The following is a 23419-nucleotide window of genomic DNA, read 5'->3' as shown; positions in this document are numbered from 1 at the left end:
ATTTCTTTTTTGAGTACGATATTTATTAATAATAGAGGAATACATACAAACAAAGAAAATGGTACGTATAAAAGGTCTTGATAAAAGCCTTGTTGAAAATTTCAATCTAGTATAAGAAAAAATAAAATTAAAATAAAAAAGTCTCACCATTTCATGGTTGTATGATGTGTCGAAAATATTAGCATTTTTCTCTTTCTTCTTTTTTGTCCGAGACTGAATGATAGTGAGCATTTGGACCTCACATTTTTTTCATTATCAGACTTTCGGGCAGAATTGGTGTGCAACTCAATATTCATTTGAAAATGACATATGCAATCCACATATTACTTGGCATTCAGAATAACTAGTTGAATTTTTATATATTCTACTGGTGGCTGAATTTCTTTGACTAATAAAGTATTGTACGGAATTTGAAAATTATATGTTTACCTTTTCACATGGACAACAAATATTGAAAAATGGAAATTTGTCGGAACTCCTTTTGTTACAGGGGCCACTTTCCAGTTTCCACACATACCCTTTAGCCCGAATCCGTAAATACCGTCTCTGGTGCTCACATTTTGTCACACCAATATCAATCTTCCTTTTTGCTTCCCCTCATTTCATTCTTCATTTTTTGGATCATTTTTCTAAGCTCTTAGAAATCATCACCATGGCTGTTTTCACATACGAAATTGAATACGTCTCTGTCATCCCCCCTGCTAGGTTGTACAATGCCCTGACAATCTCATTCCAAAGATTGCTCCACAAGCAATCAAAACTGCTGAAATTCTTGAGGGAGATGGAGGTGTTGGAACCATCAAGAAGATTAGCTTTGGTGAAGAAAGTGAATACAGCTTTGTGAAGCCCAAGGTCAATGGGATAGACAAAAATAACTTTGTGTATAGCTACAATTTAATGTTGGATTTATCCAATATAAATCAACCTTTAAATGGTCTACTACATGTAATAGGAATGTAATATTGGAGAATAATGTTAATTGTGATTTGATCTCTTAAAGATATCAATCCTGGATAAGGTGTCTTATATTGAAAATAGGATTGATGGAATCCTTAATTGAATATGATTATGATACTTGACTTGGAGGCTAATAAAGTAAGTTTAGGTTTCCTTTATAGATCAAAACCCTAACTTTTAGCCTATATAAAACACTGGTCCCTATAAGCCCTAGAACACACAACATTAGAGTAGTTGTATTCGGCTAGGTGTTTATAGAAGATCTTGGTGTTGCCGTGCTCTGCTACTTTTGTATTTGACTTCCATGGCCGCCGTTAGAATCAGGTCAGTCACTCCTTCATTATGTTTTAATTGTATAACCTTTTAAGGCTAACAGTTGGTATCAGAGCCTCTGGTTATATAATTAAAACCTATTAAGTTCGACAATACATAGAGTCGTTTTACAAAATACATAAACTGAATTTTGGTCTTAAGTTCAAGTGTGATTCCATATCCTTGGCATACTAATACGATATGTTCAGATATATTCTATGATCAGTTCCTTTTGATCCTAAATTCAAGTGTTACTTAAATATTAAAAATCAAAGATGGAGGTCGGTTAAAGAGCACAGGCCGAGGGGGCTTACGATTGTGTTGTTCATGGTATCAAGATTATTTCTTGCTAATTAATCTTATGGCACGAATTTGGAAATTCTTACCAGAAATATCTATAAACCATGTTTCAATCCTATAATCATATTGGAATTTGGAGAAACATATATATTATATATGTATGTATGTATGTATATGTATGTATATCGTGCTAATATGTAAATATTTTGCAGTGGGATCCAAACATGGATTGAAGTATAAAATTTATATGGTGATGATTGCTTCGAATTCCAACAGTTTTCCAGATTATACCTATTATAATTACATATAATATATGGTCAGGTTGATGGCATTTTTATGCAGGCCCTTTTGCATATAATTTGTTTTAGTTGAACCACCAAAGTCTAAGTCTGGAAGTTGCTAGTATTTTGATCAAGCAAGCGCGTGTAATTTTTAAAAGCCAATATGATTAGTCAAACTTGATTACCACCAATAGTTCTAATAAAGGAATGATAAAGAAAATTTGATTAGTCAATTCATTGGATTAACTAGGATTGAAAACCATGGAATATTTCAGAGTTTTTATTCCAATTTTAATGCTAATATTTTGGTTGATCATGTACTGCTTATGTATAAGTTGAAGCCATGAGGTTGGGGTTCCTCTTTACACAGCCAGCAGTTGCGGCTTACCGCCTCAAGGGTTTCAAGGCGGGCTCTATTATATTACCACGTGATAGACCTCCTATGTTAGTTGTGTCCAAGGTGGACAACGACAACATCCCAATACGGGTCGATGCGTAACGTCACAAGTTCACATGACATAACTCGGCAAAAGTATAGGTTATATATATAAATTTGTAATCTCAAGTTTTTATAAGCATGTGTATGTATTTATATTTGTTATAACCTTGCATGGGAGAATTTCTTAAGATCCCTCAGTCGAACAAGCCCAATGAAGAGTTTCGTATTACATCAGTATATGAAATTCTGGTATAATCTTTTCTTTTGGTCTTCATGATAAATTATATAAGGAATGGTTATGTTGGATTCATGAAGTGTTATATTGTTCTAGCAAAATCCAACTATATCATGACATCTTTCTGATTGTAGGAGACAAAATTAGTCATATCCTATAATTTATCAATATTATTGAGATATGTTGTGCCTACCTATGATTGTGATAACATATGTTAAAGTTGTGTTGCAGCCATGCATGCATGCATATGCTAAGTTTATATATGTCTATATTTGAAAGCAGGTCAATATAAATTTTGGGAACTTTTTGTTATTGCATCTATAGCATCACGGATATGGCTAATTGTTTCAAGGATGTGTAAGGTGACACAATTTCTTCTAATTTTTCCGTGACCGTGGCATATGATAAATTGTGACTAATTTGCTTGAACCAAATTTTTAATATTGTTAAGCAAGTAGTGTGTATGGTGTTACTTGTATGGCTAATTTGGTTCAAGCATGAGATGATATATTTTTAATATTGCCGTGGGTTTTGGATTATAGTGAATTGTAGTTTTTGGTTTCCACTAATTTTCACGAGATGTGAATGAACTTTTATGTCATTAATAGCACAAAAAATATGTGTGACTAATCAATCAGGTTTATCTATAATTTGCTTTCCTATCTCAATAGTCACTTAAATTATACATGACTAGTTAACTATGAAAAATTGATGTATAATTTGTGGATTGACTATGAATGACAGAAAGCATCCGGTGACAAGAACAAAGGTATTATACAAATGAATAAGGTCTATAGTAATTATGTGACAATTTTCATTTGTATTCTATTTATTCTTATATGAGAATTGTGGTTGGTCATGTGATTATAAATATGTTTATATAGAAGTGGTGAACATATGAAGGCATAAGGTAGTATTTCATTTAGAGGATGTGACTAAATTGAAACTTGTATATAGTTTGTTAGTTTTTCCTATGCCTAAAGAATTTAAACAATGTTTTGATCAGTCAATTGTTTTGAGCCATAAGGGGGAGAAGAAAAGAAATTATTCAAGGCTAATGTATGGCATGTATTGGAGATGTTTCTTTTGGAAGAAAAGAATTTTGGTAGTTCCTTTATTTAATTTGGTATTTACAAGGCTAATGCATGATTTTGATGCTAATGTTTTAGGAGCCTTGTACTACAGAAAGAAAGGTACAAAAGAAAAGGAACCCGTTTGACTTAAGAAAATATTTGAGCAATTTAGCTTTTAAATTAAAAGAATGTATTGTTCTTTTGCATTACATAAAGTTTCTATTTTAAGCAATTGACTCCATAATGATAAGTATTGACATTCTTGTGGTGAAATAAAACTTGTTTTATATGTGATTAATCTCCTTCAAGTATGCTGTCAAGTTTCTTGAGATTAATTTAATATCAAAGGGACTCATGAAGGAATTAGTGCCATTTGTTGGCAAGACTCGAAGCTCGAATTAGGTTATCATAATTTTGTCACTTACAGTTAATTAATCCATTTGACTTTTGTATTGTTTTAGGGTGGAGTTGATAAATGTCTTTTCAACTAAAGCAAGCCGCAACGGCTTAGTTGATGATGAGACTGTGTTTTTGAGTTATTTCGGTCAACTTTGCATCTTAATTAGAATAAAAGGGATAATCTTCTTGCCTACAGGTGTGGATTACTTCTTTTAGTTTAATTAAGATGAAATAGTATGGGTTTTATTTCACAAAAGTTGTGAAAATCTTCATCTTGCCTAAGGTGCTGAAGTTTTTCATGAAGATACTTTTGTGACATAAAATCTAGTACTAGAAACTAGTTACTTTTCTTGCCTACATGTGTAAATTAATTTAGTTTAATAAAGTTTATTGGGCATAAAGTTCAATTATCAGACGAGTGAAAACTATGTGTTCTCTGGCCTGTTTTTCACAGTGACCAAAGTCAAGCAACTTTCAAAACTGGTAGTTCTTGACCGTTTTGGTGTCATACTGCCTAAGATTCTTATCAATTCTGAAAAACAAATTCATGAGTTATAATATAGTTGAATAACGGTTTTATGATGAAGCAAATAGTGTTAATAACCATTTCACATGTTATAACATATGAATTGACTGGTTATACTATGTACCACATAATAATCTTTCCCAAAAATGGGATCAAAAATGTTTAGCCAGAATAGAAGATGGTTAAGCTTATTCAGACTAGGATGACATTCGATTAAGTAGCATTAGAAAAATTAATGTATGCTACCAAAACACAACCACATGTATAATCAATTCACGTTTTGTAATACTGGTTGATTCTTTTTACAATTATAGAGGCCATTCGACATTATTAACTCCGAGAAGAACATAAAACTTATTTTATCCTACTAAAACACAGTTATGTACGTAGTATAACTAATCTCCCACGAATGGGGTCCAAATATCTTTATCTAGAATATAATATAAGATGGTTAAGCTCATCCAGAACCAAGCTGGCACACTCAAGTAAGCAGCATTAGGGAAATAAAAAAGAGACTCAAAATTAGTTTATTAAAGTTTTGGAGTACACACTTTAAGATCTTCCTGTGAAAGAATCTGCAACTCCAATCTCCATCAACCTTTACGACTAAAATGAAAGAAGGTTCATGCTTTCCAACCCTAATTTTTTGTGATTTGCATGTGTGAAAACACCCATCTTTGCTTGTGCCAAAAGGATTCCACAATATTAGTGGAACTCCAGTTCAAACGTCAAAAGCTAAGTCTCAATGAAAATGTAAACAAAATCATCTGATCATCTCCCTTTAATTCTTTATCCATGGACGGTGGATATCCTAATAATCTCGAAAGACAGACGTCCCTCAATCGCACACAGCCATCAATTCCATCGCACATCGCACAGAAAGCAAATTCTTTTTGGCACAGCATTCCATCGTCCATATAAAACCGACCCCTTTCTTCCATCCTTTTAACACATTTGACATTGATTTTTGCAGGTTAAGCTAATCAATTCGAAAAGGAGATTCCTTGCATGTCCCACATCTTTTGCCTTTCTATTATTCCTTGCCCTTTTTTTTTTTTTTGTTTTTTTTTTTTTTTTGCAGTGTGTATAAATAAAATGCCACCTATTAACCCATTGCCCCTCCCTCCACCCTCATCATTGCCTCTCATGGAGGTATGGCCCTAAATTAATGGCAATCACATACTTCCACATTACATGTATTAGTCCATGCTTACGTTAATTTTTTCGTGTCTCGAATGCAGAAACCTCGGGTGACGGAGATTCATGTCCGGATGGACTGTAACGGATGCGTGCAGAAGATCAAGAAAGCGCTACATGGCATCAATGGTAAGAAATTAAAAATCCATGTTTTTTTGTTTTTTGGTTCTTGGTATGTTTCTTACACTACGAACCCAGCTTTTATTAGCTTGTAGTTTTTTTTTATTTTTTTGAGTGAAGACTTGTTTTTTTTCCTTCTGCAGGTATATATGATCTTTACATTGACTTCCCTCAACAAAAGTTGACAATAATTGGGTGGGCGGATCCGGAGAAGATAGTAAAAGCGATTAAGAAGACGAGGAAGATTGCCACCATATGTTCCCACACAGAACAACAAACGGAACCTGCTCCACCACCGCCAGAACAAGCGCCGGAGAATGGTTCTCCAGCTCCTGAGGCAGCAAACCCCCCTCCTTCAGAAGCACCACCACCGGCTGAAGCAGCTCCGCCGGCTGAAGTGGCCCCGCCAGCAGAGCCACCAAGAGAATCCCCGCCGCATGAAAATCCAACACCCGAGCCAACAGGACCAACACCTGTGTCTGCTGAGACCAACCCCGGCCAACAAATACACCACCAGATACCAAGAGACGTTGGAGAAGTTCATACCATATACCACCACCCACCTGATTATGGCTACAGATATGGCTACTCCCAAGGCTACAATGGCTACTGGAATAGATACCATAACAGCCAAGGACCTCCACAGGAGCCTGCCCATACCCCCGCCCCGATGGGACCTCCTCCAATGAGCCACGCCCCAATGGACCCTCCTCCGATAAGCCACGCCCCAATGGGTCCTCCCCCGATGAGCCACGCCCCGATGTGTCCAACCCCACCTCCGCCTATGCATGTGACACACAGCTACAACACATACAGACCATCACCTTATATCACAGAATTTGAATATATCCAGCCACCCCCACAACCCTCACATTTCAGCAGGACGAACCATTACAACGAGCATTTCAGCAGGGCGAACCATTACAACGAGGAGCAGCAAGACGTCAATGGCAACGGAAACATCACATCAATGTTTAGCGACGAAAATCCGAATGCGTGTACCGTAATGTAGAGAGAGAGAGAGAGAGAGAGAGAGAGAGAGAATGGTGCAAAAGGAGGGGTACTGTTTATCCCCAAAAGAATCACGGCAAGAACGTTAATGGAGAATATGTTAGCAGGAAAATATAATTTAATGGAATTATATTTTTCTTAATCATGTGATGTTATGGGAAGAAAGAATGAGATTCCAAGCTTGTAAGTGAAGAAAGAATTGATCCTAAATCCTCTCCAACAGGGCAATACATACTGCCGGCAACCTGGATCACAGAATCTACAACACCACGTTCCAAGATCAAACTTGTGCTCTGGCTTAATATTCATCGGAGAAATCTTACTCGGGATTTTCTAATTTATAGGTATACGAAAAAGTTTCCATTACGAGCAAAGACCCTTTCTTATAATTAAGTAGTGATATTTTGGACAAAATGCGATGCGCCCAATCTGAATGAAACATACAATTACCAGCAAGATAAATAGTACGCGGTAACACAATTTATACAAAAACGCTTGTGCTTTTTGCAAGTCACACAATATACACACTGATGCACTTGTGTTTATGCTATTACAGAGAAACCGTTAGAAGAAAGAAAATTATAATTGATATCTTGGAGAAATCTATTTCTTCACCATAGTAATGGGTAGAGGGGTAACCCCGGAGGAAAACAAAACTGTGGGTGTTGAACCTGGACAGGGCCAGAAACCGAGCATTAAAAGTTGCCTGATTAACGGACGGGGGTGTTGAACAGATTGCACCGCATCGAGCCTTTCTGTCCTAAATCCACAACAAGGTGTACAGGAAATGCAACTTATGAGCAGAAAAATGCAAAATAAACCATAAGCCATGAAATCCAATAACACAACTGTGTTCCATGTCATCATATATTCAGTATCAACTAAAATGTTCCAAATCCTTGAGAAAAACTAAGCATGGACCAGCTGGACCGTAATTAGACACCCAATTCAAAAGAATACATCTACTCCGCAACGTAGCAGAAACCAAAGGATGAGACTTCGTAGACCTAATTCTGGTGGTATTTAAACTTAAGCAATCTAGTGTGATAATCAATCAAACAGTAGACAAATAGTGTAGGAATGCAAGCATCATCACAAGTAAATCAGGAGACAAAAGAATGAATGTCACTACGGCAAAGTTTGACTACCTCCTCTCACAAAATCCTACTGATCATCATCACTGCTTATGTCAGAATCATCGTTTTCTTCCCCATAGTGAATTTCGTTTACATCTTCATCGTCATCTTCGCTTTCATCCATTTCGTGCTTGTGTGATGACATTTGAGTTTTTGCGTGGGTTGCCTTGTCAATCTATTCATCCAGAGCAAAAACAAATATTAAAGATCAAAAGACTAAAATATTTGGTCAACTAAATTACTGAATTCAAGTTAGAATATGAGGTTGTATATACCTGTGCCATCACAAGTTGCAAACGACCTGATAATTGTAACAAGGGCTGAATAGCTGCCCCTCTGGATTTGGTAACCTGCAAGGAGAACAACATCAATTAAGTGCTTCATCAAATATATTATTACCTAGGATCAAATCTGGTTTCTTTAGGAGGTATTGAGAGTTTTGGATGATGTTCCACTATAAGGCAGATAATAAATCCAAAAACTGTTGATATCTAGGTGGAATTTGTGTGAACATTCATTTTGTTAGAGGTAACACTATAAGACATTGACGGTAGTCTAACCAAAGAATCATCTAAGCATTGGCTTTGCCTATCAAGGGGTAATGGGTAATGGTATACCATATGTATAGGCCTAAAGCAGGCACCTAGCAGCACTGTAAACTGCAAGTCAAACACAAATCTTCATAGGCTACCGTATTCCTTCACGGACAATATTCAAAGGAAGATCTTCATCAACCACCAATCTTATAATGAAACTGGAAGTCGAGTTTTCCATATTGTTTTTCAGAATAATTGGATTACAACTTATACAAACTGAAAGAGGACAGAGGGCATAAAAATTGCTTACCAAGCAACATGTCATTTTTTTTAGAAGAAACGATAAAATTTATTAAAACAATAACATGAATTACAAAATAGTGGATAAGAAACCATCCAGCAAAACTAGCTAAGACCTCTCAAGTAGTCTATTGACAAGCAACTAAAACTGAACCAAAATCATTTTACAGCTGCTAACATATCCCACAGTATGTGAGAAAGAGAATAATCCCTGAAATAAGGGAGCAAATAGTGACCTGGTAATAAACTAGTATTAATTGGTCACAAAATTTTACCTTCAACAAGGAGCTAAGCATCTGGGTTTCAGACTTTTGGGACATGATATCATGACTGTGATTTACCAATATGCTGTAAATCCATGGAAGAACGTTATTCCCACTGCTAGACCTGTTAATCATAATCAAAGATTAAAACTCAAGTCATATCTAACTTATACTGTAATGCTTTCCAAATGGATAAAAAAACATAAGCACAAAGTGTCAATAACAGTCTTTATAAAAACCAAATCATGGACCAGATTCGGATACACATTAGCGCACCAGCTACTATGGAATTCAGAATTCTACCATCCTCTCAAAAACACACACGGAGGAAAAACATATATTCATGATACATGCATAAGTTAACTGGTAGTATTTAAGGTACAATTTGTCTGTATAAAACCATACTAACAATTCATTGGTCTAAAAAGTGCATATATAAAGAAATCTACACCCTCAAAAGGACATATATAACTCTACGTTCATGCATGCATGAAATGAAAACCTGAAGAAGATCAAAACAGCAAGAACAAACCTTGTTTGCCACATGGCCACCAGAACCCCCAATAATTTGCATGCGTCACTAGGTTCTAATGATAGCACAGCTTCCCTCATCTGGCAGATGATACGTATAGATCAGAACAAAATCAAATCAGGAAGTGCACAAATAATATATAAGTACAACATCATGCCACAGTTCATACATAAGTAAATAACTAAACAAACCAACCTTCTTATGCGGCATATTTGTCTGAAGATCAATACTCTTAAATGTTGCAGAATTGAGTGTCGAGTGGAACGTAGGGTCATCTACTTTACTAAGTATCCCTAATGCTCTCAGTCTGTCCTCCATGCAAATTGCTGCTGTGTCAGCTTCAATTTCTACCATGTCATCTGCACATACCAGCATAACGTATGAAACAAGTAAAACCAGCATCAGGATACGAGAGGTCAAATAACATATAGTAAGCCAGTTTGACGCTCAAAAAAGAGTATTGTATGGTGGAAACAGATATGCAGCCATCACTAAATAAGCCTAAGTAGTTATATGGGATTACTTATGTTACATGCAGAAAAGTTTCAAATGCGTTCCTGAGTCACTATAACGCCCACCTTTGCTCTTCACAAGGCCAGCATGACCCCTGCTGTCATCCAAATCAGCCATTTCTTCATCTTGGTCAAAACTCAATTTATCATGTCTTTTCTTTTTCTTGTGTGAATCAAATATCTTTGGCATTGGATGCAACGCCTCTTCTGCATTTGCTCGATCTAATGCAATAACTGTTGAATCATTGCACAAATAATCAGCTGACCGTCAAAAATCAAGAACCGGAATAAAATGTAGGGGTTATCAGGTATACGAATTTATAAAGAAACAACAACGTCAATGCAAGGTGCATCATCTAAAGTAAAATAAAATTTTGGGTTTGATTCCTCTCAGAAGGTCCCTAATGCATCAGTATCTCATGCTATATAGCGCAGGAAATCAACAACAAATGCAACTAAATGTGGTTGAGGGGGGAAAACTTGTTGTGAGAAATCTTACCTCTATTTTGTACATTTTGTCCTTTCTTAGATTTGACAAGAGACTGACTCATTGGTAGAAGAACCCCGTCATGGGAGCTACTCAACTTTATGTCTGTTCCAGAATGCACCAAAATTTTCTGGAATGAAGGTTTCACTGGCAACCCATAAGCAACAAATACCTGCCCAGAAGCAGTTTTCACAATTCCTTGAATAACCGCAGCAAATATTGTGGGTAATGCACCCTTGTATGTTGTAGACAAAATGTCTTCAGAAGATAGTGAAATTTTTGTAGGCTTCGCACTCCGTAATTCTTCAATATTCTGTCCAAACCAAAAGTAACACATACCAACTTCTGAAATCGCTAATACGTATAGACCTATATCACCAACTTCCCCACTGTCTATGCACCTGCTATCTACGAAGACGGCAGGGTGCTCCATTTTGAGAACAACACTTGCTGACTGCTTTTTTCCACCATCTATACTCCATACTGCAATATACCTTTCACCAACTGCAGATGAGAGGATATACTTCCCATCTTCAGTGAAGATCATACAGCGAACAGCACCCTAATGAATGGTTGAGAAAATATTAACTCAAAAAAATCACGGTTAAAAAAATGTTAAAACATAGAATGAAGGTTAGCCCTCCTGGTAGCTGGAACGTTTGTACACAATGGTAAACCAAAATATTTGCCCAGGCATCAAACATCTTAAATTAAAATTCATACAAATGCAGTCTCTAAATATGTTGAATTACCATGTTGGCCTCTCAAATGGTGGAAAGAGGCCCACATGTGAGGAGGAAGGGTCAAATTACAGGAAAATAGTTGCCTAACAAATGACATTCTAACAGTGGTAAAACAACAAAGATTATTTGAAGATAAGCAGACTGTAAACATGTACACATGTTTAAGCACCCAAAGAGGCAAAAAAGTGTAAAAGAAAAAGGCGAATGTAAATGCTTAACACTCACAGGATGGCCAGAAAACTTCTGTATCTTTTTGTGGTCAGACAAATTGAAGATCTTCATTTGTGCAGCCGCAGTTGCTAATATATTCTCATCTGGTGCGGATAAAAGGCCATCCCCAATGTAATATCAGCAAAATACTAAATGGAACAATCTATCAATACAGTTTAATTTGGATGCACATAAAGCTGGTCCTACAAATATTGCAAAATTTAACCCTTTTTTTAAGCATTAGCTCTTCAACAATCTAACTGAAACCTAATCATCCGGGTCTCTCTACCTATACACAGGAACTGCAACTAGAATTATCACTAATTTCACCATTGAAATTCAATCTTATTTTTATGACTTATGACAAATCAGTTCTTGGACAGCATTAGCTACCAACTTGCCATTCATCATCATCATAAGTTATCATTTCTCAACTTAATTAGTTATTAAGACAACATAAAGGCATAGCTAATAATACAATAAAGACAGGTTTCAGTGATGATGATCCAATTACAAAAGCGACCCCATATACTTTAACTTTCACATCTCCTTAAAACTACTGTCCTGGTAAAATCTTGGTTTATGCAGGAGAATGCTCATTGACTTGGAATAAATTTTGCAGCCAACCCGGAAACTTGAATCCAGATAGTATTATTCGTGATGTAATTTTCACAGAGCAGTACAAACACAAATTTAAGCAGAATGATGCATATGCTGTAAGCAAAAGTAGAACAAAAGACGTAGGGTGATGGACATATACATATGTAACATACTTGATGACACAGACATAGAGGAGATTGCCTTTGTGGAAGCTTTGAACTTCCCTGACAGGTTTCCTGTCAACGAATCAATTTGACAAATCATCCCATCAGCACCGGCTGTGTAAAGACATGATGCATTTCTTGCAAATGATATGGAGCTAACACCGCTGCAACGACAGAACATGCAACAGAAAGATTAATTAGGCAGCCCGAGAAGCCAAAAACATACATTAACACAAGGCAGTATTAACATTAACATAATATTTTGACAAGAAAGAAAGTTTAAGCAGGGAGCTAACCCAGCATGGCAATCGTTAACTCTCCACTTCAAATGACCCGCAGCCACGTCAAGTGCCAAAACATCACCGCCACCAGTTCCTAAAACTAAAAATGAGGAACCACGCTTCCTCTTCTTCTGCAACAATGAACAGTATAGCATAAAAATAAATTTAATTTAAAAAATAAAAATTGCTACAGCCTACTTGTTAAGCTAAAAACAAAGCAAATTCGCAACCTTTCGTTCGGAAGAGAACCATTTCATGCAAGTGTAATCAACTGAGAGGTGCCCTCTTTCTCGTTTAGCATATATGCTTGTATCTTCGGATGCTACAATGTCTGTAAACTCAGTCTGGACCTGCCCCTTCACAGTATCCCAAATCTAACACATACCCCAGTAATTGAAAATTAGGGTTTCATAAGAAATAGAGAAATAAATCAACCAAATTTCATAAAATTACATTACCTTGATTCGACCGTCGCCGGAGCTGATGGCGAACAAGTCCAGAGATGGACTGAACGCCGTCAGGAGATCTCTGATGTTTGAAGAGGCCATTCCGGAAGTTAGGGTTTGGTAGGAGAGGACAAAGGATGAGGTGCGTGCAGATGCAGAGCTAAAACCCTAAACCCTAGAACGAGGAGAAGAGGGTTGGGGCAGCTGAAGTGATGGCGGCAACGGCTCTGCTTTTAGTTTAGGGCGTTATTGATTCTTAATGTGGGCTGTTTTCAAATGTTGGGCTTTATTTGTCTAGGCCCAATATTTTTCTTTTTTGTCAATTTGGATCCAATGTTTACTCTTTTAATATTTTTCTTTGATAATGATATCCACACATTTATTTTTACTTCTCACACACTCCTTTTTATTTTTTCCATCTGATTGAATGAGTTGAAGAAGATTAATGGGAAAAAAATAACAAGGTTGTAGAGGTAAAAATACGTGTGTAAATAGCGTTATCCATTTTGTTTAGGAAGAGCATATTTTATTCTCTAAAATATAGAGACAATAATTATGGAAGGGTGGAATTATTGCATGGTTCACAATGTCGACTCCCAATTGCATTCACGTGTTGGTCATGTGATCAATTATTATGAGACAATGATTGAATGTAAAAATTTCTCTAAGATTGAACAACGTCTAAAAATAAGAAGTTATGCTTTTCAAACGGCTAAAATAACACAATATACATGTAATTTACTATCACGAATGCATACTAGTATGTATTCAATTAGCATACCCTAATTCACACTCCCTAAAAAGAAGACGAAGATCTTTTGTGTTATGAACTTGTAATTATTATGGCTTCGGACCAAATCATATTGCTAAAACATGTTACGTTCTTTGTAAATTAATTTTGTTGGTAGGTAGGTATTATGGTTGTTACTTGTGACTTAAGGCAAACAATCATAACTTAAAACTTGTTTATCTTTTCCAAGAGTGAAAACGAGTATGGACAAATTTTTTATGACGTCTTTATATGTTATGAACTCATGTAACATGGAAAGCTTGTGATGATAAAGTTTAAACGTCCAGATTTAGTGATTAAAATCTAGGAGTTATGAAAATTTTAGATCATGAAACATAAATAAGAGATTTTATTAGAAAACAAGCACAACTAGACTTAACGCTTATGAAATTATGAAGCTTCAAACTAATTTTTTTAAATATTAAAAATAAAAAGTTAAACCTTTTTTTTTTCGAACAAGCGATATTATATACACTAAGGGGGTGGAGGTGAGCTTAACCTCACAATGAGCTAACAATAATATGGTTTAAATTCTCCTTTGACAAGAATTGAATCTAAGATCTCTCACTTACAAGTGACGAGGAATATCACTAGACCATAGTACTAAGTGACAAATTTAAACCTTTTAAATGTTGAAAAAAGATATCACAAGAGATAATTATATATATTGGGAAAATTTGAAATAGGTCCAATTTTTAGTGACTTTTGACTTTTGAAATAGGTCCAATTTTTAGTTACTTTGGACTCATTTCAAAAAAACCCCATATATATTCCACGCAACGTTATTTGTTCTTGGCTGAATTCCTTTCCATCAAATCCACCTAGTTTAGGATCTGGACCATTGTAATTTGATCCAACGACTACAGTTATTATAATTCTTAAATGATCCCATATTTGTAGCTATTAAATCAAATTTCAACAGTTTGGATCCTGAATTAAGTGGATTTGATGGAAAGAGATCCCTTTCCCTTGGGGAAGTATAACCGGTCAACCCTTGGACATCGTTTCCCTCACTCCGACAATCGAATTGCATGATCGAGACCCTAAACCATGAACATCCATATGAAATTAATTCACCAACAAGGACACACGCCCATAGGCATTCCTTTATGTCTTAACTTTAGCGACAGATACCCTTTGTATAATTTAATCCCGTTCGTCCACTTCTCACCGGACATGTTTAACAATTTCACAATAACTTTAGCGACAGATACCCTTTGTAAAATCTGCAGATTTCCTGTAGATTTTTTACTATTAAAGCCATTAAATCCCGATGTACCGGAGGATAGTAGAACTTTGGCACAAGGACACTACACACACCGGAATTTTCAGGTAAAACGGAATAAAATTTGAACAGAAAATACGAACAATAACCCAAGTTGTCTTACATCATCGCTACCAAAAATTTGCTTACACATGAATGAAGAAATGAAGCTGTACAAATAATGTGCGGGATATGGAAGAAGAGCATGCGGGACTGCAAATCTACAGGATGAAGAAGAAGAAGAAACAAATAATCTGAACATATGTGTCTTATTGAAAAGAATGTGGTCTAATTTTTATGGTGGAAAATCTTTAGTTCTTTCCCTCACTCTAGATTTTGGCCGTTTTGTATAACTGGGTTTTGGAGGAACTGGTATTATAAGACCGCGGCTTTTCCATTCAAGGTGAGTAGCGAAAAGCGGGCGGATGAAGGATTTGAATACGAGGTATTGAGGTCGGAACATGGTTCTGGGAAGACAGACTCAGAAGAGCCGGAAACATATGAACAATCCCAAGTGGTGGGAGATCCAGAATTCAATGACAATGAGATGTTGGATAGAAAGAAAGAAGTGAATGGCGATTCTTTGATCCCAGTGAAGCATCCGGCAATTGTGATGTTTGTGCCAACCACATCTTGCAATGTGATATGATCCAAAACTGGGAGAGCATTAGGATCATATTTGTCGTCAGGGTGGGAACCAAACTGGCCAGAGGCACCAAATGCCATGTAGACGTTTTCCATTTCGACATCTGATATGATGACGTCTTTGATGTAACCGCCTCTACCCTTTGTTGTTCGAAACTGAATGCCGCTAAATGAGTTGTTGAGGCGGACCTTCTCAACAAGTACGTTAGAAATGCCACCGGACATCTCACTACCAAAGGCAAGAGAAGAACCAGTAGCTGATTGTAAGGTGACACGCCGGATGTGTACATTTGTGGTCGGTCTTCCATAGGCAATCCCGTACTCGTCCCAACCACTCTTGAGGGCAATGGCATCATACCCCATGCCAATGCTGCAATCTTCTATGCACACAATATCACAAGAATCTGAAAGCACAGAGAAAATTAGTACAAATTTCGCCAAAAAGGCGAAAAGTTTCTCTCATTGAATTATTTCAAACAAGAAGGGAAAAATCAGGATGCACATAGAAAATAACTTTGTAAAAGTGGGCAGGAAGCTCAAATTTTAGCCAACATTTCTACTTCCATTCATTCGGGATAAGAACAATACTTAAACGTAAATTCATAGCAGGAAGTCAAGAGATGTCACAAACCTGGGACTATGCCGACAGTAAGAGGGGAGTCTGGAGGAGCAGACACAGAGATGTTGTGAACATGCACATTACTGCATTGTATTCGATTATAAATAAATAAAAATATCTTCTTTAACCTAGAAATGAATGCAAATGAAAGAACAAGCACTCGCTCATCAGCGGCCTTAGCTAACACACCTGCAATAGACAGGATGGATGTTGTAAGCGGGAGCATTCACGAATGTGAGGTTCGAAACCACCACGTATTTAGACATAACGAATTCCACAAGATGCGGGCGGCTGTAGTTCAGAGATTGGGAGCTAAACCAATCCCACCAAACCGATCCCTGGCCATCGATGGTTCCATTATCACCTATGCATTCAAGAGCGAATGAGAATCAGACCGCGCAGATAAAGAACATGTTAAAGCAGCAAACGAAATTCGGAGAGATTCTTCACACCAGTTATGATCACATCTTGTAACATATATCCATTTATCAAACTACCATATCTCCTCCCGGGGAGTTCAATCCCTCGACCATACGAGGGTAGAGGCTCAACAATCTCCCAATGAGACGGATCCTAAACAAGCAATCGCACAAACATTTCAACAAAGCGAAAAACGAAAACATCTCCAACTGAACTCGCAGCATCAAAAGTGTTCACCGGCATCTCATTGCAGTGTAAAGAATTACCTGAGATCCAAGAATGACAGCACCCTTTTCCAAAAACAGCGTGAGGTGGCTGGTGAGGTTGAAGCTTCCGGTAAGCCACCTCCCCGGTGGCACATAGAGCTGAGCACCGCCCTTATCGGCGAAAGACTTGAGGTAGAAGATGGCATTCTGGAAGGCATGAGTGTTCAATGTTTTGCCATCTCCGACAGCGCCAAATTCCGAGATGGATACACTGTGTGGCCTTTGCTTTAATGTCAGTTTAGAATCGCACGGTGTCTCATCGTCTTCTCCGTTAAGTTTGACGGCATTACTCACGGCCAGCAGCAAGAGAAACACCGCCTGAAAACAGTGGAAATTTAGAAAAAGCCACTGATTTCTCAGAAAAATTTTAAAGAAATACAAATTCATTGAACATACTAACAAATTAAATTAAATACAAGTACAAATAGAAAAAACTTGAACAATTCAGCCACAATCAGAAGATTTTTCAAGAATATTTGACATATTACGATTTGATCAATGCAAGCTATAGAGTGAACTAAAAATTAAACACAAAAGCAGATAAAAAAAAAAAAAACAAAACCCAACTGAAAACCAAATCCAAATATCACAAAGATCAACTATTTTTAATCAGACAGAACAAAGACCCAGAGAAAATAGAGAAAACCCACCCAATGAAATGAAGAAATGCTAACTGAATCAGAAAAATCAAGACTTTGGATTCGAAATAGGCAGAGAAGGGTAAAAAGTTAAAAACCCAGAAAAAAGAAACGTACTTACTAGCATCTTCATGAGTAAAAGCTCTGTCTCTGTGCAGCAGGAGTGGCCAAAAAGTAGCAGACTTGCAGAGAAAAAAAAAAGGAAGAAGAAGCAGCCAGCAGAGAGCGAGGGCTGCCTTAACGTTGTAAGTATATGTGTGGTGGAATAATGGAGGCATTAATTGTGTAAATGACACAAAGCATAAATACTTATATATATGGTAACCAAAACAAAAATTAAAATTAAAATTGGAAAATGGAAAATTAATATTTGGTAATAATATAGAAGAAGGGGAATTAGAGATCCTGTTGCCGCTGTTGAAATGCCAGCTCCATCCTGGCAGAGTGCAACTTTGCTCAATCCCTTCCACTGGCTCTGGCCGTGATGTGCACTACTCATTGTTTCTCATTAGATTAAATTAGTTTAATCGATTTACGATTATGACCTTAAATTTTAAAATTTATTAAAAAATTAAACCAAATTAACCTACTTCACATCTACTTTCTTTTTTATTTTTTGACAAGAATATGACAAAGTTGCACTCCTCCTAAAATAATCTCATTTATTGCCACTAATTGATAATTACCCTCCTTAATCAATTATCATTATTGACGTCTATCGCCGACAAAATTGTTTGAAACGGCCCTCCGTTTGTGACACTGTTATTTTCACAAAACAAACAAAAACAAGAAAAGAAAAAACTATAAATTTCCTTCCTGCAATGATTGTCCTAGCAAATAATAATAAGACTTTCTCAAAAGTATAATTCTCTATGTACTTTCTACTACTTTATATTTTTTGCACAAGGTTTTATAATGTTGGATGAGAATTAACATTAAATTATGAGGTGACAGAGAGTTCATAGAGAAATCTATGCTAAAAGAATCTCCTTGGCAATAGCTTTAAGATTAAAAAAAAAAAAAAAAACCTAACAAGAATTGCCACGAAGATTTTCTCAAAGTAGAATTTTCTATGATCTTTTTATTAACTCACAATTTAATACTAATATTATAAAATATTATGTCAAAAATAAAAGATAACAGAAAATAGATGAAATCTCCCACTTCTAAAAGAGTCATTTATCAAAGAATAATACTAATACTAAGAAACTGAAGTACTAGTGGGAAGAAAACTATAAGCAGGGGTTGTGTAATAGTGTCCTTGTTTGCTTACATTTGTTGACAAATCATTGGCTAAAAGTCGAAAAGAAGATCGACGGTAATGAAGGGAATGTTGCGGCGAATGGGTGCCACGTAAGCGAGATTGGGAGGGTGGTGCGGGATGAACGGTGAGACGGCTGGTGAGATTCAATAAAATAAGCGAAGGAGTGCATGGGGCATTGAGACCGCATGTGGGTTGACAGAGCGGAGAGAGGGAAGCGGAGGGGGAGTGGGACCCGCAAGTCAATCATGGCAAAGATGCTAGCCTGGCGTCAATCACTGGACAGAACATAACAAACATAAGGACCCAACTCATGTGTGACACGTCATTTTATTAATTTGATTTTTGTTTTTTTTTGGTAACGTGTACTTTTTATTTTGTTTTTGTTTTTCTGAAATATCTTCAATTTGAGATGAGCATTAATTTTTTCTTAAAGTATAAAATTATATGGATGGTATATATATACAATTTTTTTTTACTTTTACACGCCCCATGTTAACTGTTTTATTTGATATTCTTCAATTCATTTAATTAAACGAATAAAAATTGAAAAAGATATGTAGAAGGTAAAAAAAGAGGTGTAGAGCCACTTAGTACTATGGTCTAGTGGTATTCCTCTTCACTTATTTGATAATCTTCAATTCATTTAATTAGACAAATGAAAATTGAAAAAGATATGTAGAAGGTAAAAAGAGAGGTGTAGAGCCACTTAGTACTATGGTCTAGTGGTATTCCTCTTCACTTATAAGTGATAGATCTGAGATTCAATTTTTGCCAAACACAAATTTGAACCACATTAGTGCTAGTTTATTGTGAGGTTAAGCTCACATCTTCCCCTTTAATATAAATAATACCATTTGTTCAAAAAAAATAAAAAAAGAGAGATGTAGATAACAACACCGAATTATATTATGTAAGGAATCTTCAACCCAATTATATTATGTAAGTATAAAATTATATGGATGGGGTTATATGCACAAATTTTTTTACTTTGTACACACCTCATATTAATTGTGTCATTTTATCTTCTTCAATTCATTTGATCAGACCAGCAAAAAGAGAGGTGTAGAGCCACTTAGTACTATGGTCTAGTGGTATTCCTCTTCACTTGTAAGTGAGAGGTGTTAGGTTCGATTCTTGTCAAAGACGAATTTGAATCAAATTATTGCTAGCCCATTGTGAGGCTAAGCTTACCTCCTCCTTCTTAGTATAGATAATATCGTTTTTCCAAAAAAAAGAAAGAAGAAGAAAAAAAAAAAAAGGAGGTGTAGATAGCAACACTGAATTATATTATGTAAGGAATCTTCAACCCAATTATATTATGTAAGTATAAAATTATATGGATGGTGATATATATACAACTTTTTTTTACTTCATACACACCTCATATTAGTTGTGTCATTGGAACTTCACCAATTCATTTGATCAAACGAGCAAAAATTGAAAAAAAAATTGTAGAAGGTAAAAAGATAGGTGTATATAACAGCACCCAATTATACTATGTTAAGAATCTTCAATTTCCAGGTCACATAGATATGGGCATAATTTTTAAGGGTAGTGTCATCCACACACTATTTTTACTCACACGCTCCTCGCAATTTTTGATCATCAAATAGAATAATGGTAAAAGATTAAGGGCTCAATGGCCAAATTGGTAAGGATTTGTAGAAAATAAAAATGGGTATGTAGATACACCATTATCCAATTTTCAAATCATGCCTATGAAATTGTGTGTGTTCATACTTTATGTTTGTTCATAGTCGTTAACTTAAACGCTAATATCTTTTACTTATAAATAAATATTATACTTCTAATAATTTTTACTTATAAATGAATATTAATGAACCATAATTCTTGTAAAAATAACTATTTTAAATCTAGCTTATTTGTGTAACGCTTTTATATCACGACACAAGTACATGATCTCCTAATTGTGTTTACCACCTACTTATGCGTTACTTTAATCATTTCAAAATTTCAAGCTTGTTTATTTGTTATTATATAAGCTTCACAACCCAAATACATCACCTAATTCAACATGTTATTCATGTCTAACAAAACATAACATGATCCAACAAACAATGTCGTGTTTAGTAACATAATTATGATTCGAATAGTTAGATGGGGTGAAGAAGTGTGGTTGACTAGATCGTTAATTAACTTCGGCCTTACTACGATTAGGTTTGAGATGTTTAGCCGGAAAACTCAATAGTTTTTGTCGAACCATATGTCCCACGTCAGAAACCTCGTCAAGCTAAATCACTTTTATATTGCATGGTTCAATTACTAAGTGTACCGAGACATTTTATGATAAAATCAACATCAGTTGATTGTGTAGATGGTTCAATTGGCATAGTATGAGTGTGGCTAATAATAGGTCACTAAACCGTCTCTGAGCTCAAACAAATTCTAGGTAGGAACTTTTCATCCTTTTTATTTTTGTGTGTGTGCGTGTGTTAAACTTCTTGCAACTCACTTAAATCATGCAGCTAAAGCTTCATTCCTTCTCTACATTTCATAAAGGAGAGTGTTGTATTCAAACACTCATTTTACTTCCCACACACTTTTGTTAATTTTTTGTCATTAATCTTCATCAATCAATTCAATCTGACGACTGAAAATTGAAATGAATGTGTGAGAAGTTAAAATGAGTGTATGAATAGCACTACCCTTTATTAAAAAAAAAATGGTGGTTAAATGACCCAAATGTTTCTAATTAAGGTACAAAATTGTCAGAGAAGCTTCATTGGGAAGCATCTAATTAATGTAAAAGTTTGGTTATGGTGATCATTCTTTTTCTCTTGTGCTATGAGGATGCTCTTTCTTCTGCAAACCAGTAGCATTTGTAAGACATATTGTAATAAAGATCAAATTACTTCAAGGTACTAATATTGTTCCTTCTTTAGGGTTTCTCTATAACCCAGAGACCACTTTTTTGCATTTGCCTCTTTTGATCGTCCAACTTTTTGACCTTCGAGTTTTGTCATCTATTTTTTTGCTCAAATCTTCCATCTCTGAACTGATAAATAAAATAATAATCTAAAAAGCACGCCAAAGATTTCCAACTTGAAAGAAGAAGAAGAAGAACATGCATATATATAATCCTCTAGCTGCTTTGCTTTACTAGATCGTCAAAAGGCATACATATATATATTCTTCTTCGCCCTAAAGTTGAGCTTAGCAAATCTCGATGTGGGGCCAGTATGAATATCCTCATGCACATATATATATATAAATTCAGATCATATTTTTCAAGGTAAATTCAGATCGTATCTAAATTTAGGTTTTTGTTTGTAAAACCGTATATGTTTATTTTCTTCACTACAAATGAATATATTAATGTTTTTGGATTCATTTAATTTTTTGCAAAGATAATTTATGAATAATGAACTCAAATATAAACAGCTCGGATCATTAAAAAACAATATAAAATGGGCCCTACAAAATGTATCAAAAACGTGTGCCCTAGAATCCTAACATATATATATATATATATATATATATATATATATATATATTCTATATATGCGCCCACGTATATATTTAAGTATATGCATGAAAGCACATGCAGCCGCAGGATTTTTAGGTTAAGAATTGAAATGTATAAATTGAACAAAGAAAAAGGAAGACTTTGAAATGTAATTCACAATTGGCAACATAAAAAGGTTGTCGATGTTAAGAGAAGAAGAAAGTTAACTCAATATGATCATTACTGTCGAGGTAAGTGTTTTATTGTTATGACTATAAATTTTCAGGATATATATTAGCATTTATGTCATACCACCCTCTTGGCATGCAACGTATGCATGTGATTGTGTTGTACTTAAATAAGTTGACTGATATAAAACTAATTTATCCATATAATACAAGGATTTATTTTTGTAATTTTAGTATAGGGGCATTTTAATGCAGCATGAAGCAAGAGGGATACGAACGTAAACTCTTGAAGAACACGATTTCTGTAATCCGCCAGATTTGGGTTGAAAATCCAAAAGTTGTTTTGTTTAATTGAAAACTTGATGCTTACGAATAAACAGCCAAATAGATTAAATAAACGTAATACATCTGTTGGGACAACTCAAAGGACTACAGACATAAATTCAGCTGACAAACGAAAAGTTCGAATTTTATGAAAAACTTAAAATTGTATTTTGTAGGCTGAAATGACCTGGATGACCAAAATACATCATATTCGTGGCGTCGTTCCTTTCTTAAAAGTATCACGGGCCCAAATCAGAACTCGGAAGCCAAATTTGCAAATTCCCGTTGCGTTCGGACACTCCATTTCCTCTTCAATCCATTTTGCTATTTGTTTTACATCACCTTTGTATATAATTAAGGTATTTTCTCTTTAGCACTCTTTTAAATTATAAAAGGTAGTGTTACGGTTAGTTATCCATGCAATAAGTTCTACAAAATATCAACAACTAACAATTATTCATGTGTTTGTGAGCCA

General features: G+C 35.5%; 3 protein-coding genes across 4 annotated transcripts; 1 reads left to right on the top strand and 2 right to left on the bottom strand.

Annotated features, from left to right (window-relative positions):
• Nucleotides 1–5757: 5757 nt before the first annotated feature.
• On the top strand, nt 5758–6992 carry LOC103937946 (extensin-like). Its single transcript, XM_048584505.1, has 2 exons — nt 5758–5848; nt 5983–6992. The coding sequence occupies exons 1-2, from the start codon at nt 5758–5760 to the stop codon at nt 6849–6851; spliced, it is 960 nt and encodes a 319-aa protein (XP_048440462.1). The 3' UTR covers nt 6852–6992.
• Nucleotides 6993–7280: 288 nt separating this feature from the next.
• LOC103937945 lies at nt 7281–13209 on the bottom strand. Of its 2 annotated transcripts, none has more exons than XM_009347930.3 (13): nt 13073–13209; nt 12845–12988; nt 12630–12745; nt 12343–12497; nt 11585–11673; nt 10629–11178; nt 10196–10363; nt 9813–9976; nt 9618–9697; nt 9098–9209; nt 8262–8336; nt 7999–8161; nt 7281–7610 (listed from the first exon to the last, which is right to left on the bottom strand). In XM_009347930.3, the coding sequence occupies exons 1-12, from the start codon at nt 13160–13162 to the stop codon at nt 8015–8017; spliced, it is 1890 nt and encodes a 629-aa protein (XP_009346205.2). In that variant the 5' UTR covers nt 13163–13209; the 3' UTR covers nt 7281–7610; nt 7999–8014. The 2 variants fall into 2 exon arrangements, with proteins under 2 accessions (XP_009346205.2, XP_048440461.1); XM_048584504.1 differs by having other exon boundaries at nt 7281–7605.
• Nucleotides 13210–15211: 2002 nt separating this feature from the next.
• On the bottom strand, nt 15212–18178 carry LOC103937941 (probable polygalacturonase). Its single transcript, XM_048584223.1, has 6 exons — nt 17824–18178; nt 17065–17382; nt 16831–16951; nt 16568–16742; nt 16391–16461; nt 15212–16163 (listed from the first exon to the last, which is right to left on the bottom strand). The coding sequence occupies exons 1-6, from the start codon at nt 17833–17835 to the stop codon at nt 15490–15492; spliced, it is 1371 nt and encodes a 456-aa protein (XP_048440180.1). The 5' UTR covers nt 17836–18178; the 3' UTR covers nt 15212–15489.
• Between the last annotated feature and the right edge of the window lie 5241 nt (nt 18179–23419).

This window comes from the organism of the source record quoted next, unplaced genomic scaffold, assembly GCF_019419815.1.
Source record: "Pyrus x bretschneideri cultivar Hongxiangsu unplaced genomic scaffold, Pyrus_bretschneideri_v1 Contig21, whole genome shotgun sequence".
NCBI classification, from domain to species: domain Eukaryota; kingdom Viridiplantae; phylum Streptophyta; class Magnoliopsida; order Rosales; family Rosaceae; genus Pyrus; species Pyrus x bretschneideri.
Note: the sequence above shows the minus strand (reverse complement) of the source record. Positions and strands in the feature narration are given on the sequence as shown.

Excerpts from the sequence above, each read along its gene's own strand:
- LOC103937946 (XM_048584505.1), top strand. The coding sequence starts at position 5,758 with ATGCAGAAACCTCGGGTGACGGAGATTCATGTCCGGATGGACTGTAAC. Across the intron at positions 5,849-5,982 it reads AGCGCTACATGGCATCAATG|GTATATATGATCTTTACATT; the intron begins GTAAGAAATTAA and ends TTCCTTCTGCAG.
- LOC103937945 (XM_009347930.3), bottom strand. The coding sequence starts at position 13,162 with ATGGCCTCTTCAAACATCAGAGATCTCCTGACGGCGTTCAGTCCATCT. Across the intron at positions 11,179-11,584 it reads AGAAGTTTTCTGGCCATCCT|GGTGCTGTTCGCTGTATGAT; the intron begins GTGAGTGTTAAG and ends ACCATTCATTAG. Across the intron at positions 9,698-9,812 it reads CAAATATGCCGCATAAGAAG|ATGAGGGAAGCTGTGCTATC; the intron begins GTTGGTTTGTTT and ends ATCATCTGCCAG.
- LOC103937941 (XM_048584223.1), bottom strand. Across the intron at positions 16,952-17,064 it reads CTGTCATTCTTGGATCTCAG|GATCCGTCTCATTGGGAGAT; the intron begins GTAATTCTTTAC and ends TTGCTTGTTTAG. Across the intron at positions 16,164-16,390 it reads TACTGTCGGCATAGTCCCAG|ATTCTTGTGATATTGTGTGC; the intron begins GTTTGTGACATC and ends CTGTGCTTTCAG.